This window comes from Procambarus clarkii, chromosome 26, assembly GCF_040958095.1.
Source record: "Procambarus clarkii isolate CNS0578487 chromosome 26, FALCON_Pclarkii_2.0, whole genome shotgun sequence".
Classification (NCBI taxonomy): domain Eukaryota; kingdom Metazoa; phylum Arthropoda; class Malacostraca; order Decapoda; family Cambaridae; genus Procambarus; species Procambarus clarkii.
Genome location: NC_091175.1, coordinates 5,699,557 through 5,714,988, shown reverse-complemented (window position 1 = coordinate 5,714,988; position 15,432 = coordinate 5,699,557). Strand labels below are relative to the sequence as shown.

General features: G+C 48.3%; 1 protein-coding gene across 1 annotated transcript in view; it reads right to left on the bottom strand.

The window, feature by feature from the left end:
* Window positions 1–15,432, bottom strand: part of LOC123756696 (solute carrier family 7 member 14) — a 115,493-nt gene that overhangs the window by 12,138 nt on the left and 87,923 nt on the right. Inside the window, exons 3-7 of the mRNA XM_045739940.2 lie at window positions 9,947–10,220; window positions 5,919–6,149; window positions 4,923–5,131; window positions 1,042–1,213; window positions 505–688 (exon numbers count right to left, since the gene is read on the bottom strand). Coding sequence (XP_045595896.1) covers window positions 505–688; window positions 1,042–1,213; window positions 4,923–5,131; window positions 5,919–6,149; window positions 9,947–10,220 — 1,070 coding nt within the window. The remainder of the gene's footprint in view (window positions 1–504; window positions 689–1,041; window positions 1,214–4,922; window positions 5,132–5,918; window positions 6,150–9,946; window positions 10,221–15,432) is intronic.

Here is a 15,432-nt window from a genome sequence, read left to right as displayed (position 1 = left end):
CAGTTGATTGAGTGAAAGTTGAGAGGAGGGCCGAAAGAGTAGAGCTCAATCCACGCAAGTATAACTAGGTGAATATTCACACACACACACACACACACACACACACACACACACACACACACACACACACACACACACACACACACACACACACACACACACACACACGCACACACACACATGAAAAGTGACCAGTGCCGACTCTAGTGCCATAGTGGCATAACAAACCAACTATTAAATAAATAACTTAAAAATATATATTATATATCATATAATATGATACAACGGTTTCACATATTACCAGATATCAAGATGAAGCTAATATACATATCAGATACAGTTCCTACTCTCATACTGCTCAGTAATATAAAAACAGTCATTTAAGCCTAGCCAAAAAAAATTAAAGATTGCGTTCATCTTATCTAGCAGACTAAATGTCTAATATAACCACTTCCATTATATTACATTACCAGTAAACAGTTCCATAGTGTTAGTGTCTCTCACTTGAATATGAGTCCGTCCTTGGCCATGGCGTAGACGATCCTGGGCAGAGAGAACATTGACCCGAACATGGAGACGGTGAGGCCGGCCACGGCTCCCAGCGCCACCAAGTTTCGACATTTCGGGGCGCCCACCTGTCCGAACACTTGCACCAGGGCGGCGTCCTCGTCGATCTTGTCGAATGGCACTGTTGCGTGGCCACGTCACCACGCCCGCGTCACCACGCATCACATATAGGAAGAATTCATGTTAGTCAAATGCCATTCCTGTATTTAAATAGGTTTTATAAATGGTGTGAAAGCCTATTTAGGGCGCGGCCTCGTCGCTGCCATATTATACAAGAAGCAATGATGTGCCAATATGTGGCACCAGCACTTCAGCGTTATATATCAACACAATAATAACCAAACTCTTAGAATATTTCACATTTAGTCAACACGAAGATAAAAATATATTTATATATCACAGAATTAGACAGGATAGAAATATCTTGACCCAATAATATATGGAAGGAGGAGGCGGCTGCGGAGGAGGACTCACCCATCAGTGTGATGATGGCGGAGGAGGTGACGTAGGCAATAAGGATGATGACCAGGGAGATGACGATGGAGTACGGTATGGAGCGACGGGCGTTCACCGCCTCCTCCCCCGTCGTGGCGATGATGTCGAACCCGATGAAGGCGTAGAAGCAGGTGGCGGCGCCCGTCAGCACCTGCAGGAGGAGGAGGTCTTGAGACACGGCTGAGGCCTCACACGACTCCTCGGGGCCAAATAAAGACAGAATCCCACGCCCCTCCCCCTCCCTGGGGTCCAAACCAGGCGAGGGAGCAGATGGTAATTGTCTTACCAGGAACTTGAGACGAAATGTGAAACAACAATGTTGTCTCTGTGCCACGTGTGATGGTCAGGTCTACGGGGGCACGTACACGAAGCCTTGAGTGACCCAGGATGTGAAGCTCTCCCTCTGGGGCGTCAACTCTCCCTCTGGGGCGTCAAAGATCACACCCAGAGCACAAACTGCTCACTGTCTGTGTGGTTGTTAGCGGACTGCTGAACACCACCACTTTTGTCTTGGTTGGCGAATACTAGGAAGGAGAGAGAGAGAGGGAGAGAGAGCGAGAAAGAGAGAGAGAGAGTGGAGGAAGGAGAGAATGAGAGAGATGCTCTCTCTCGCACTGTGATATGGAAACACGCTTAAGATGAGTGCCGATGGAAAGAGTGCAGGAGAGTGAGAGTCTGCGAGTGAGTGCAGTGGAGTGCGGGAGAGTAAGAGCCTGGGAGAGCAGCTCAGCGGGCAGCTCATATTTCAGCCCAGCGCTACACGCCAATCCACTCAGGCGCTGAAGCTTCATTCACCCCTAGAAACTGAGCCAGGTGGCGACTCCTGGTACACTGTCCTGGTACATTGTCCTGGTACAGTGTCCTGGTACAGTGTCCTGGTACATTGTCCTGTGACAATTAGAAAGGAGAAGAGGGGGGGGGGGGAAGGAAACATAAGGAAAAGGAAAAGTCGTCCAGCAGAATTTGTGAGGACAGCAGCAGGAGCACAAGGCCACAAAAGGACAGAGGACTGTCCCATGGAGCATCACACTCCGGCAGCCGCCCACCAAGCTCGCTCACGGCAACAACGGGCCGGACAGGGACGGGGGACGTGGGTGAAGCATTTACAGCGTTGTGGTTTGAACAAAAGTTGAAAGTGAAGCACTTGTTTGAGAAGTGTTCGGACGGCAGCCTTACAGCTGAGTGGACAGCGCTTCGGATTCGTAGTCCTGAGGTTCCGGGTTCGATCCCCGGTGGAGGCAGAAACAAATAGGCAAAGTTTCTTTATTCCTGATGCACCTGTTCACCTAACAGTAAATTGGTACCTGGGAGTTAGACAGCTGCTAGGGGCTGCTCCCTGGGGATGTTTAGCAAAAGGAGGCCTGGTCGAGTACCGGGCCTCGGGGACGCTAAGCCCCGAAATCATCTCAAGATAACCTCAAGATACGTCATCAGTTGTGAGTCGTGTGTAAACTGTTTTTCATTCATAAATAGGGGGTTTGGCAGGTGCATGGAATGGACTTTGGGCTTCGTATATGAGGACGGGCTATAAGCGTAAGTCCGACTCGAGCATTAGTGTTTTGAGTTGGTCCGTGTGAAGGTGCAGCGGATGCTTCTTGATCATCAGTTGACAGTGGCTGCGAGGTGACCACAGGAGATGGTTTCACTCGATGCTGCACTGTAGCTTTCATTCTATATTTCCTCTGACTTAGCAGGCAATGGCTGCAACTTAAGAGGTGACTGAAAATCCTGGAGAGGGATTTCAGAAGATGAAGTTTTGAGTTCTAATTCCCTGTTCTAATTCTAATTACGGTAGCCAGATTTCCACCAATTGTACGCTGCTCATCTGGTTGTAATGTGAGGGGTCAGGATTCTGCCAGTCCCCCTCAGCAGCCAGAGTCCCTTATTGAAGCTCGGCTCTGATTTTCTCCTATTGTCCAGAGGCCAGATTCACGAAGGAGTTACACAAGCAATTACGAAGCTGGGTGAAGGCTGTTCTGTGGCTCCTTATGTTGGAAAATCCTCTGAGCAAGTTTCAAGGACTTATAAAGAATGACCCGTGAGACCACCAATTAAGCCTCACTTCTGTGTTGTGGTTCTGAGTGTGTTATTTATACGAGCGCCATAGGGTCAACAATTTACTCTAACTGACTTCTCTCTCTCTCTCTCTCTCTCTCTCTCTCTCTCTCTCTCTCTCTCTCTCTCTCTCTCTCTCTCTCTCTCTCTCTCTCTCTCTGTCACCCACGTTGCCACCCACTCTCTCCTCTCACACATTTTGTAAATAAAGATTAGAGTTAATTAGAACTTGTGGCGACGCTCCTAACGTAGTTGCAAGCCAAGAGTTATTCTACATTAGTTCATCTGAAACTTGGCTCTAGAAACATTTATTTTATGTAATTTATTTTATGATTTGTTTTTATGAAACTTTCTAATAAGAATAAACTTTGGTCTCTCTCTCTCTCATTACACACACACACACACCCACCCACCCACACACACACACACACACACACACACACACACACACACACACACACACACACACAGGGGCATGAGGCCATGGCTGAATGGACAGCGCTTGAGACTCGCAATCTCAGGGTCCGGGTTCGATCCCGGCCGCCGGCGGAAACAGATGGGCAGAGCCCATCTGTTTCACCCTGTAGCCTCTGTTACCTAGCAGTAAATAGGTACTTGGGAGTTAGACAGCTATTACAGGCTGCTTCCTGTGTGTGTGTGTGTGTGTGTGTGTGTGTGTGTGTGTGTGTGTGTGTGTGTGTGTGTGTGTGTGTGTGTGTGTGTGTGTGTGTGTGTGTGTGTGAAAAATAAATAAATAAATGAATTAGTAGTTAGTAACAGTTGATTGACAGTTGAGAGGCGGACCGAAAGAACAGAGCTCAATCCCTCAAAAGCACAACTAGGTGAATACACACACACACACAAACACACACACTTTTGTCATTCACCAGTTGATTGACAGTTGAGAGGCGGGACCAAAGAGCCGAAGCTCTACCCCCGCAAGAACAACTAGGCGAGTACAAACAGACACGCGCGGTGGGAGACAGCGTCACCGACGTGCATCCCTTGCAAAGTTCTCGAGAAAATAATTAGAAAGAAAGTGGTGGGACATCTGCAGAAGACAAACTTCACAACTAAGAGACAGCTGGCTTCTGGAGAGACGTACATCATGCTTGGCTGACCTAATACAGCTCTACGACACACGGAGACCTGTCCGGAGTGCATCTTCCTTGATCGCCATTAAAATTGAGAAGAAGATTGGAATAGCAGTGTTGGAAATTCTGTAAAGAGAGTGCCCGACAGACTGGAAGCAGAAGGCTATAGTGAGAGAGGACATTTCAGGTTGGAGGAAATATGTATGCAGCTTCTCGTAGGGCTCAGTTCTGGGGGTCTCTAGTGTTCCTTAATCTTCCTTGAGGAAGATTAAGCCACCACAAGAGGTGACACGGGCATGAGCAGCCCGAAGGTGGTGTAGATTGATGTTGACCAGACCACACACTAGAAGGTGAAGGGACGACGACGTTTCGGTCCGTCCTGGTCCGAAACGTCATCGTCCCTTCACCTTCTAGTGTGTGGTCTGGTCAACTTACTTTAGCCACGTTATTGTGACTCTTCGCCTGCACGTGTTGTAGATGTTAGGAGTGAATGTGATGTTTGGTCGTGTAATATCCTGACGTATCTCTGGGCCTGAAGGAGGCTGTAGGCCCATACGTTGTTACACATAGAAATCACAATTGCGTGATGCATCAAATGAACAAATCCACTAGGAAAATACTCACCCCTAACCAACTGAGTAAAGGTACTCAGACAAAACCTAGTAGAGGTACTGGCTCGTGCCCCACCACCGAGCACGAAGGCCTACTCACCCCTGACCATCCATAAGGCATGAACCCTCCGTGTTGGGTCCAGTTGCTGGTGTCGACGTAGAAGAGCCCGGCCACCATGATGAACACCCACACGCACAGGTTGGCCAGGTTGAGGGTGTTGTTGAAGAGGACGGACTTGCGCACGCCGGCCACCAGCACCCCGCCCATCATCAACGTGAGGAAGAACGCCAGCAGGTCCGGCGGCTCCCCTGAACACACACACGCAACGTCATCATCATAATAACAGGGGAGAGGAACACTGCTGTTACCCTGGGGGGATGGGACAGTAGCCATGACCTGGGGGATAGGACAGTAGCCATGACCTGAGGGGATGGGACAGTAGCCATGACCTGGGTGATGGGACAGCAGCTATATCCTAGGGAAACAATAAGGTTGTCCCAGCATTAAGCAGGTGGGATGCTCTGATCTAAAAGGAAAGCTAACATTAAGGTCTCTGTCAAGATTGTAAACGTCAGCATAATAATAAATTAATTTACACTAAGAAATACACCGAAATATTCTACTGGCCGTCAAAGTTTATGCTTAGAACAGTACAATGTGTATTGTTCACCTGGGTTGTAACTCGTCAAGGATCACGCCATTAGGCCTGGACGACTGGCTGCACCAGCAAGTCTTAGTTTCTAATTAAAGTATTTTATAGAAAAATTACAACAGTTTGAATCACAACAACAATTAAAATTGTAATTATAACAACAATTAATTGTAAGTAATGGCAAAACCACAAGAGAAGAGTGTACGCGGTGGAGCATACATTGTGTGTAATGATCAAGAAACAAGCTGTTGCATCCCCGCCCTCCACACTGTTCTTATACCGGTGAGCAAGTAGCCTGTTTGGGCAGGCACGAGGAGACACTACCGGGGTCTGTACAATAGGCTCGAACCCAAAGGCACATGTTTAACAGGGTATGTTTCTCTAAGACCAACCTCCTCCCTCCACCCCCACAACATGGCGGAGAGCAGCGATCCGCAACCTACCAAACATGGTGCCAAAGGTGTTCTTCATGCTAGAGGAGATGGCGCCGTCGGCGATGGCGTCGAAGCAGGCACTGAGGGCGCAGGCGCAGGCGGAGGTGCCGATCAGTTCCTCCAGCACCATGTTCCAGCCGATGATGAAGGCCATGACCTCGCCCACCGTGACGTAGCTGTACATGTAGGCGCCCCCAGACGTGTTGGGCACCCGCACCCCGAACTCTGCGTAGCACACACCTGTTGAAGGTCACAACACAGGTAACACAGCTGCTGCGTCCTGGAGAATACCTGTACAGATCATCACAGCACTGGTGCCTCCCACAAACACCTACAAACCCTCACAAGACAGGTGTCTAACAGATCATCACTCAGGATACAAATCCACCAACACTGAGGTTCAGGAGACACGCATATAAACACACAACATCAACAACCACCATTCTTGCTAGTCATTTATAACACGACATTACAGCGAGAATTAAAAGTTGATATACATATCCAATTATAACATTGCTAAGAATATTGATCACGCAGGCACCAATTATTATCGTTAAGAGAGCACAAGGAGGCAGCGAGTCGGTGGTGACCTGACACCACACTCTTGGTAATTAACAACTATCGTCGGGAAGCAATTACAAGTCAGACTACGTGTGGCCGCTGACTGGTATCTCGACACGACAACACTGGCAGGAAGAGGGCGCGCCTGCTGGTGAAGACGGGAGGGAGTACCTAGAGGGAGGTGGGCAGGATAGAAGGAGATAGGCAAGGATGGAGACGTGTCACAGAGAAGGCAGAGATAGCGAGAGGTAGGCAGACAGGAAATGCGGGACTGAGAGAGACAGATAAAAAAAGGGGCTGATGGTGAGGGACAGGCAGACAGGGAGGGAGGATTGTGAGTCATTGCATCATTTTCCAGTTCATAATTTATTTCCTCGGCTCAAAGGGAAACAAAGTTGTAAAACAGCGTCAGTTTGAGAACAGCAACATGGATCATGTCTCTCGGTCAACTGCGTCACGATGGGACTGCCAGGGGGGAAACTGCGCCACGGTGGGACTGCCAGGGGGAAACTGCGCCACGGTGGGACTGCCAGGGGGGAAACTGCGCCACGGTGGGACTGCCAGGGGGGAAACTGCGCCACGGTGGGACTGCCAGGGGGGAAACTGCGTCACGATGGGACTGCCAGGGGGGACTGTGCCACGGTGGGACTGCCAGTGGGGACTGCGTCGTGGTGGGGCTTCCACGGGACACTGCGTCACGGTGGGACTGCCAGGGGGACTGCGTCACGGTGGGACTGCCAGGGGGACTGCGTCACGGTGGGACTGCCAATGGGGACTGCGCCACGGTGGGACTGCCATGGGGGACTGCGTCACGGTGGGACTACCAGGTGTGACTACGCAGGTCTCAGTCATGGTGGCGCGGCGGTAAATTATGTGCAACATTTTAATTAAAAGTCTAATTCTAGATTCTTGAAACTTTAGCCTGCGACGAGGGGTCTGGCGGAGGAGTATTTCCCGCCCGAGGCCACACTCACACCAACACATTCTCACACTCCTGTTGCACTCACGCTACTCACACTCACCCTACTCACACTCACGTTACTCTCACACACGTTACTCACACTCACGCTACTCACACTCACGCTACTCACACTCGAGTTGACACAATGGCCAAAAAACAGTGTGTTATGACGCGCGAAGTTAACCTTACCTGTCATGTATAGAAAACGTGGTTGTAAGCCGCTATGATTAATAGTAATTTGTATTGTGTCCGTTGGGGATTTTGACGTCCAAATACAATATATTATTCCGGAGGATAGGTTGTGGACGCCCTGTTCCCTCGACTGGTTTCTCTACTCTCTCTCTCTCCCTCCATCTCTCTCTCTCTCTCTCTCTCTCTCTCTCTCTCTCTCTCTCTCTCTCTCTCTCTCTCTCTCTCTCTCTCTCTCTCTCTCTTCCCCCCCTCTCTCTCTCTCTCTCTCTCTGTCTCTCTACCCCCCCCTCTCTCTCTCCCTCCCCCTCTCTCTCTCTCCCTTCCCCTCTCTCTACCCCCCCTCTCTCTACCCCCTCCTCTCTCTCTCTACCCCCCCCTCTCTCTACCCCCCCCCTCTCTCTCTCTCCTTTGATCTAAAATTTAATTGCGTGTGTAGATGATTCAAAATTTAATGCGTGGCTCCTTAATAAGTATAATGAACTTAACTAAGAAATATAGGATAAAACCCCCACACTTGTGTATATGTGAAATTTATGTAAGGTATTTACGTAAGTCTTTCGCACTCTCCTGAGTGCTTTATCAAGGTCTGAGTGTGTAAAAGTCGGAATAAGGAATACCTTTACGGGAGATGGGACAAGAGCGGACAGCTTCCCTAGTGGCAGCATCCGCACGCTCATATAAAGAGACACCAACATGGCTGGGAAGCCAGCAAAACTCAACTGACTTAAATTTTCTGTGGATAAGAAACAGCCAATGCTGGATCTCGACAACCACTGGATGAGCCACAACAACCTTTCCGTATTAAAGGACCCGAGAGCCATGAGGGCACTACGAGAGTCAACCACAACTACCAAGGAAGATTGACAACGAGGAAGCAGGAGACGAAGAACATATATAATAGCATAAAGTTCCGCTGTGAAGATGCTAGTCTCCGGAGGTAAGCGACACACACAAGTGCAATCAGGAAAAGCAAAGAACTCCGAATTGCTTCGTAAACGAAAGGGCTGAATATAAACAACATGGATTAAATAATAATAATAATACTGTTGTTATTTAAATTGACAGTTTTAAATATAAACATGAGTAAAAACCATTAAAAACTATAATTGAATTGAATTACTGATGTTGACCAGACCACACACTAGAAGGTGAAGGGACAACGACGTTTCGGTCCGTCCTGGACCATTCTCAAGTCGATTGTAATGGTCAATTACTGATGGTCAAAAGGCGGGGCTGGAGAGCTGAAGCTCGACCCTGCTAGTACTTCTAGGCGAGTCTACATCTTACACACACACACACCTCAACTAGGCTGTTAAGTCTGGTAATAACATTCCCAAAATGTAATCACTTGCACTCTAAATTGGCAATCTTAGCATATCCGAGCGAGTGAAGATTATACCAGACACGATCTTCCAGGTTGTGGTGGTGGTTGTGGTGGTAGTGGTAGGGGTGGTAGTGGCAGTGGTGGTTGTGGTGGTAGTGATGGTTATGGGGAGGTTTTCACTTCGTAGTGGTGGTTATTGCAGTATTAGTTCTCACCTACTTGTGCTTGCGGGGGTTGAGCTTTGGCTCTTTGGACCCGCCTCTCAATCGTCAATCAACAGGTGTACAGATTCCTGAGCCTACTGGGCTATATCATATCTACATTTGAAACTGTGTATGGAGTCAGCCTCCACCACATCACTGCCAAATGCATTCCACCTGTTAACTACTCTGATACTGAAAAAGTTCTTTTTAACGTCCCTGGGGCTTATTTGGGTACTCAGTTTCCACCTGTGTCCCCTTGTTCGCGTACCACCCGTGTTGAATAGTTATCCTTGTCTACCCTGTCAATTACCCTGAGGATTTTGTAGGTAGTGATCATGTCTCCCATTACTCTTCTGTCTTCCAGTGTCGTAAAGTGCATTTCCCGCAGCCTTTCCTCGTAACTCATGCCTCTTAGTTCTGGAACTACTCTAGTGGCATACCTCTGAACTTTTTCCAGCTTCGTCTTGTGCTTGACAAGGTTCGAGCTCCATGCTGGAGCCGCATACTCCAGGACTGGTCTTCCATATGTGGTGTACAAGATTCTGAAAGATTCCTTACACAGGTTCCTGAACGCTGTTCTGATGTTAGCCAGCCTCGCATATGCCGCAGACGTAATTCTTTTTATGTGGGCTTCAGGAGACAGGTTTGGTGTGATATCATCTCCTAAATCTTTCTCTCTGTCTGTTTCATTAAGTACTTCATCTCCTATTCTGTATCCTGTGTCTGGCCTCCTGTTTCCACCGCCTAGTTTCCTTACTGCGCATTTACTCGACTTCCCCTCTCAGACGTGACTTACCGGAGAAGATGGAGGCGATGGCAGCGATGGTGAAGGAGAGGATGACCCCAGGCCCCGCGATGTTCTTGGCCACCATGCCAGCCACCAGGTACATGCCCGTGCCCACGCACGACCCCACGCCCAGCGAGGTCAAGTCGACGGTGGTCAGCACCTTCTTCAGCTTGGAGTCGCCGCTCTCGTCTCCCTGGAATCGGGCGGGGTCCTTGGTGCGGATTAACTTGCCCAGGAGGGCATAGCTCTCCTGCCGGAGGCGTTGACGGTCCAGGGCCACCATCTGAGGACACAAACAGCCAGGATCAGCAAATACATCGCTGCATTGTATCATAAATAGTTAAATAAATCTCCTACGCAAGGCTTACACTCCAAACTACGTTTAACATAAATAAAAACCAAGGATGCAAGAATGTTGTAAATAAATGATGAATTATTGTTAATCAATTAATTGACGATATTAACCCGATAATAATTTTTGTTCCAGGTAGAGAATCTTTAACAACAACAGCGATAATACCAGCCGGAAGCATTTTAATTCAGTGAATGTCAGTTGTTTACCAGTTTGTGAACTGTTAGTTACGGTGGAACAGTCACCACACAACCACAGTAGTACTTCCACCACACAACCACACTTGCCATTTTGGAAAACGAATATCCAAAATTTATTTTAATTTTTCATATTTTCAAATTACGTCCATTTTCGGCCATAAACGGGTAAACGGCCAAATTCAGACGCAATTTGCAAGAGAACGAGGCTACGGTGTCAACAACGGCGTCAGTACTCTGCTCAGAAATGGAAATTGACAAACGGCGCTTGTTAACAATCTTAAGATTTAAACTTTTAAAAAGTATAAAAGGGACAACCTGAAGATGAAGTGTGTGAGGCCTCGGAGGTGCGGGGACCAACAGGCCCTGACCCGTCGCCTGATGTATGACCCCACTTGTGCAGCTGCAGGGAGCGGGTAATGTGCTCCAAGTACTGGGACTTAAGGAGCTCCTAGCGGGTGGAGCACCACGCCACACACACGCACGCGCGCACACACACACACACACACACACACACACACACAACACACACACACACACCGACACACACACACCGACACCCCCTCCCCTCACACAGTGCGGTTAACTACTCCTTTCCGCTTCTTCAGGTTTAGAGCTTCCATTCAACCCGTCACATTAATTACCAGAAGAGGTGTGGAAACCGCAGAGCACGAAATGCCCGAGACGCGATCTCTGTTCTGGTGTCTGACGCTTCTCTCAACCAGGTTGATGTGGTTGGGGACGAGTATGATTACTCTGTGGGCGGCGGTAATGGCTCTCCATCGATAGTGTAAGCCTGGCTGGCCATCAAGAGAACGCTGAACGGGTCTTCAAGAACACTTGTAATTTCTGGTTCAGAAAGATTCACGCATATTGGTACTTTCGCGGAGCTATCTTCTGAGAGAGAGAGAGAGAGAGAGAGAGAGAGAGAGAGAGAGAGAGAGAGAGAGAGAGAGAGAGAGAGAGAGAGAGAGAGAGAGAGAGAGAGAGAGATAGAGAGAGATAGAGAGAGATAGAGAGAGATAGAGAGAGATAGAGAGAGATAGAGAGAGATAGGGAGAGATAGGGAGAGATAGGGAGAGAGAGAGATAGGGAGAGAGAGAGATAGGGAGAGAGATAGGGAGATAAGGAGAGATCGAGAGCAAGATAGGAAGAGGAAGATAGAGAGAGCGAGAGAGAGAGAGAGAGCGAGAGAGAGAGAGAGAGCGAGAGAGAGAGGAAGAGGGAGGAAGAGAGAGAAAGAGAAAATTTCGACACTACCCTATCTGGCTCCACACAAGTGCTATCACCCAATTTCCAACTCAACATTTATAGTGTTATAAATTCCCGATAAATTGTGGACTCCTTGTCTCAGTGACGAGGAACTAAATGACAATTAAAGGGGAAATTCATGAATTTGGCAATTTATATTCCGAGTTGATACATTTATTTGATTAGTTTCCCAAGTTGGCGGTGGTGTTATGTATGGCGGCTCGAACAATGGTTAAACTCTAGGGATTATAATTGATGTTTTGAATTGAATAAAACCTTGTTGGAAACATTATTTAATGTGTGTGTATACGTGTTAGACGGCTTCAAAAATCAAGATAATTAGAGAGATAATTGGTAATTAGATAACTACCAACCAGATCATGTAGGATTCGTAGTAAAATTATATGCAACTTTAGTAGGAAACATTAGTCTAGAAAATAATTACACATGTGGAAAGTGTAATTACTCTTTTGAATAATTACACTATGTTGCTTTTGAAAATGTATTTTATTATTAGCTGTTAAATCTGGCCCAATTTGTGTATGATGTAATTGCTGAAAAAAATCAAATTAGATAGCGTGTTTATTTATACACAGTTTGTATATTGCTTCATAACTTTGCATAAATGGCCAGATATTCCAGACAGTTAGGAAAGAAATCCCTGATGATTCATGAACATTATTTTCCTTCATAATTTTTCTTCACAATTTCTGTGTCTTAAAACCAAAAGTGAACCCATAATATAGAAAGAGCACACACACACACACACACACACACACACACACACACACACACCACAAGCGCCTTGGGTGACCCACACACCACTCTGGAGTCCTCATACACAACTTCCACCACAGCCGGATTTGGAGCTAAGTAATGAAATCTGGCAATACAGATCCGTAGACTTTACCAGACCAATATGCTCTCTCTTGCTAATACCATTGAGCCTGTGTAAAGTGCAGTGGCGAGTAGTTGGCACTTATGTTTCTCTCCTGGAAAATATCCTGGTGAGCACTGGCGAGTGTATCCTGGTGAGTACTGGTGAGTGTGTCCTGGTGAGTACTGGTGTATCCTGGTGTGTCCTGGTGAGTACTGGTGTATCCTGGTGTGTCCTGGTGAGTACTGGTGTATCCTGGTGTGTCCTGGTGAGTACTGGTGTATCCTGGTGTGTTCTGGCGAGTACTGGTGTATCCTGGTGTGTCCTGGTGAGTACTGGTGTATCCTGGTGTGTCCTGGTGAGTACTGGTGTATCCTGGTGTGTCCTGGTGAGTACTGGTTTATCCTGGTGTGTTCTGGTGAGTACTGGTGTATCCTGGTGTGTCCTGGTGAGTACTGGTGTATCCTGGTGTGTCCTGGTGAGTACTGGTTTATCCTGGTGTGTTCTGGTGAGTACTGGTGTATCCTGGTGTGTTCTGGTGAGTACTGGTGTATCCTGGTGTGTTCTGGTGAGTACTGGTGTATCCTGGTGAGTTTGTCCTGGTCAACACTGGCGAGTGTGACCCACCACAAGATTAAGCAGAGAAAGACAACAGCCTTGGGAAATCCTCTCCTTGGAGTGTTTCCGAAGACGACGGGTCCCAGGAGGAGGACCGTGACGGGGCCCTCTCTCGCACACCTTCCGCGATGACCTCCAAGGCTTCCTCTCTACTGAATCGGTCGTCGAGGCCGACAACACACGCGGTCACTGGTGGTGGTGATAGTGTGTGTGTGTCGACTGTGAGCCAGCACCCACGGCAGGTGGCCGGACCACCCGCCACCACCCAGGGGCGTCAGGGGAGTTGCCATGCCAACCCCCAGACGGGAAAAATGTGAGCGCGTTGAAGGCTGCCGGCACGGCCGGACAGCCTGGCGTCGCCTTGTGCTTCTGGCTCTCGCCTGTTTCAGGGAAGTAAGTAATGTGTCGCAGATTTGACAAGGTCGCGGAGATGTTTCGTTGATTTCATGGTCTACATTGATAGTGTATCTTTAATATAATTCATGAACTGCAAGTGGAATTATTGCTTTAGTGTCGTTGCAGACCGTGACTTAATGAGCTGTTGGTCACCGAGTCTAACATTTGCACTAGAGTCGTCAGTGTTGTTAGTATACAAGTGAGTATTATTGAGTCCCTTGTTCATAGCCTCTAAATATTCCACACCCACAACACACAGCTGATTGTGTTCCATAATTCTACATTGATATGTTCATGTCATGAAACAAAGGTTGTGACGATAAAGTGCTAAGCCACTATTACTATGCAACGCTTGGAAAGAATATGATGACTAGGAGCTGGGGTATGAGGACTAGGAGCTAGGGTATAAGGACTAGAAGCTGGGGTATAAGGACTAGGAGCTGGGGTATGAGGACTAGGAGCTGTGGCATGAGGACGGGGGTTAAAGGTAGGCTACCAACAACTTTGACCACCGGGGATTGAACCCCGACCACACACTCAGCAAGGCCGCCGCTATACCCATCAGTGTTCGAGCATTATTACTGCTAATATGGCGTAAAAGGCAGGTCAAAATGCGGTCAAATACACGCTCATAATAAATGTTATATCCAAATACACTAAACTCAGTCTGCATTCAACAAACACGTTATTATACCATCCTGTGATGCACTGCTCCCAACAGGGACAAACATCGCTACCAACAGACAAACAGGAACATTATTGAAAGCATACTTGAGAGGGGGAGGGATGTGAGAGGCGTGCACGAACGAGTACAATCGTTCGAGCCCAGCCACACCAATTACTCGAAAGCTTTTCAGACACAAAATATAATGCCTCAGATCCCGTGTAAGAAGAGACAAGTCTGACGGTCGCACAGTGGTCACGCAGAACACACACATCTGCACACACTACAGTCAGGGAAACACCAGACTTTGTACCACGCCATTTATTAGTTCCCGACGTGCTGAGCCCAGCCACACCGTCACCACACACTGGCTGAGCCCAGCCACACCGTCACTACACACTGGCTGAGCCCAGCCACACCGTCAACACACACTGGCTGAGCCCAGCCACACCGTCACCACACACTGGCTGAGCCCAGCCACACCGTCACTACACACTGGCTGAGCCCAGCCACACCGTCAACACACACTGGCTGAGCCCAGCCACACCGTCACTACACACTGGCTGAGCCCAGCCACACCGTCAACACACACTGGCTGAGCCCAGCCACACCGTCAACACACACTGGCTGAGCCGACCCACACTACATCATATGCTGCGTTATCATAACACAAGATTAGCATTAACTGCCACGTAATCATTAATAAAAATAAATAAACAGGTATAATAATAAACGAGGCTCCTGGAGAAGTGTTCACACGTCATAGACACGTTAAACACCACCAGTAACGGTGAACGTTAATTAAAATATTAATTAAATAAAGCACGCCGTGTGTTATCATATTATAGGCGGCGCCGCCAGGCAGCCAGCCAGCCTGCCAGGGAGACAGCCAGCCAGCCTGCCAGGGAGACAGCCAGCCAGCCTGCCAGGGAGACAGCCAGCCAGCCTGCCAGGGAGACAGCCAGCCAGCCTGCCAGGGAGACAGCCAGCCAGCCTGCCTGCCAGCCAGGGAGACAGTCACCCTTGGTGCGTGTACGGAATAACCAGATATGCCCTTTGGCCCGTGTAGGACATGTAGGTGAGACTAATTACCATCTTGGAGAGACACGCCAGAAACCAAGTTAGTACAGTGGGTGAAGG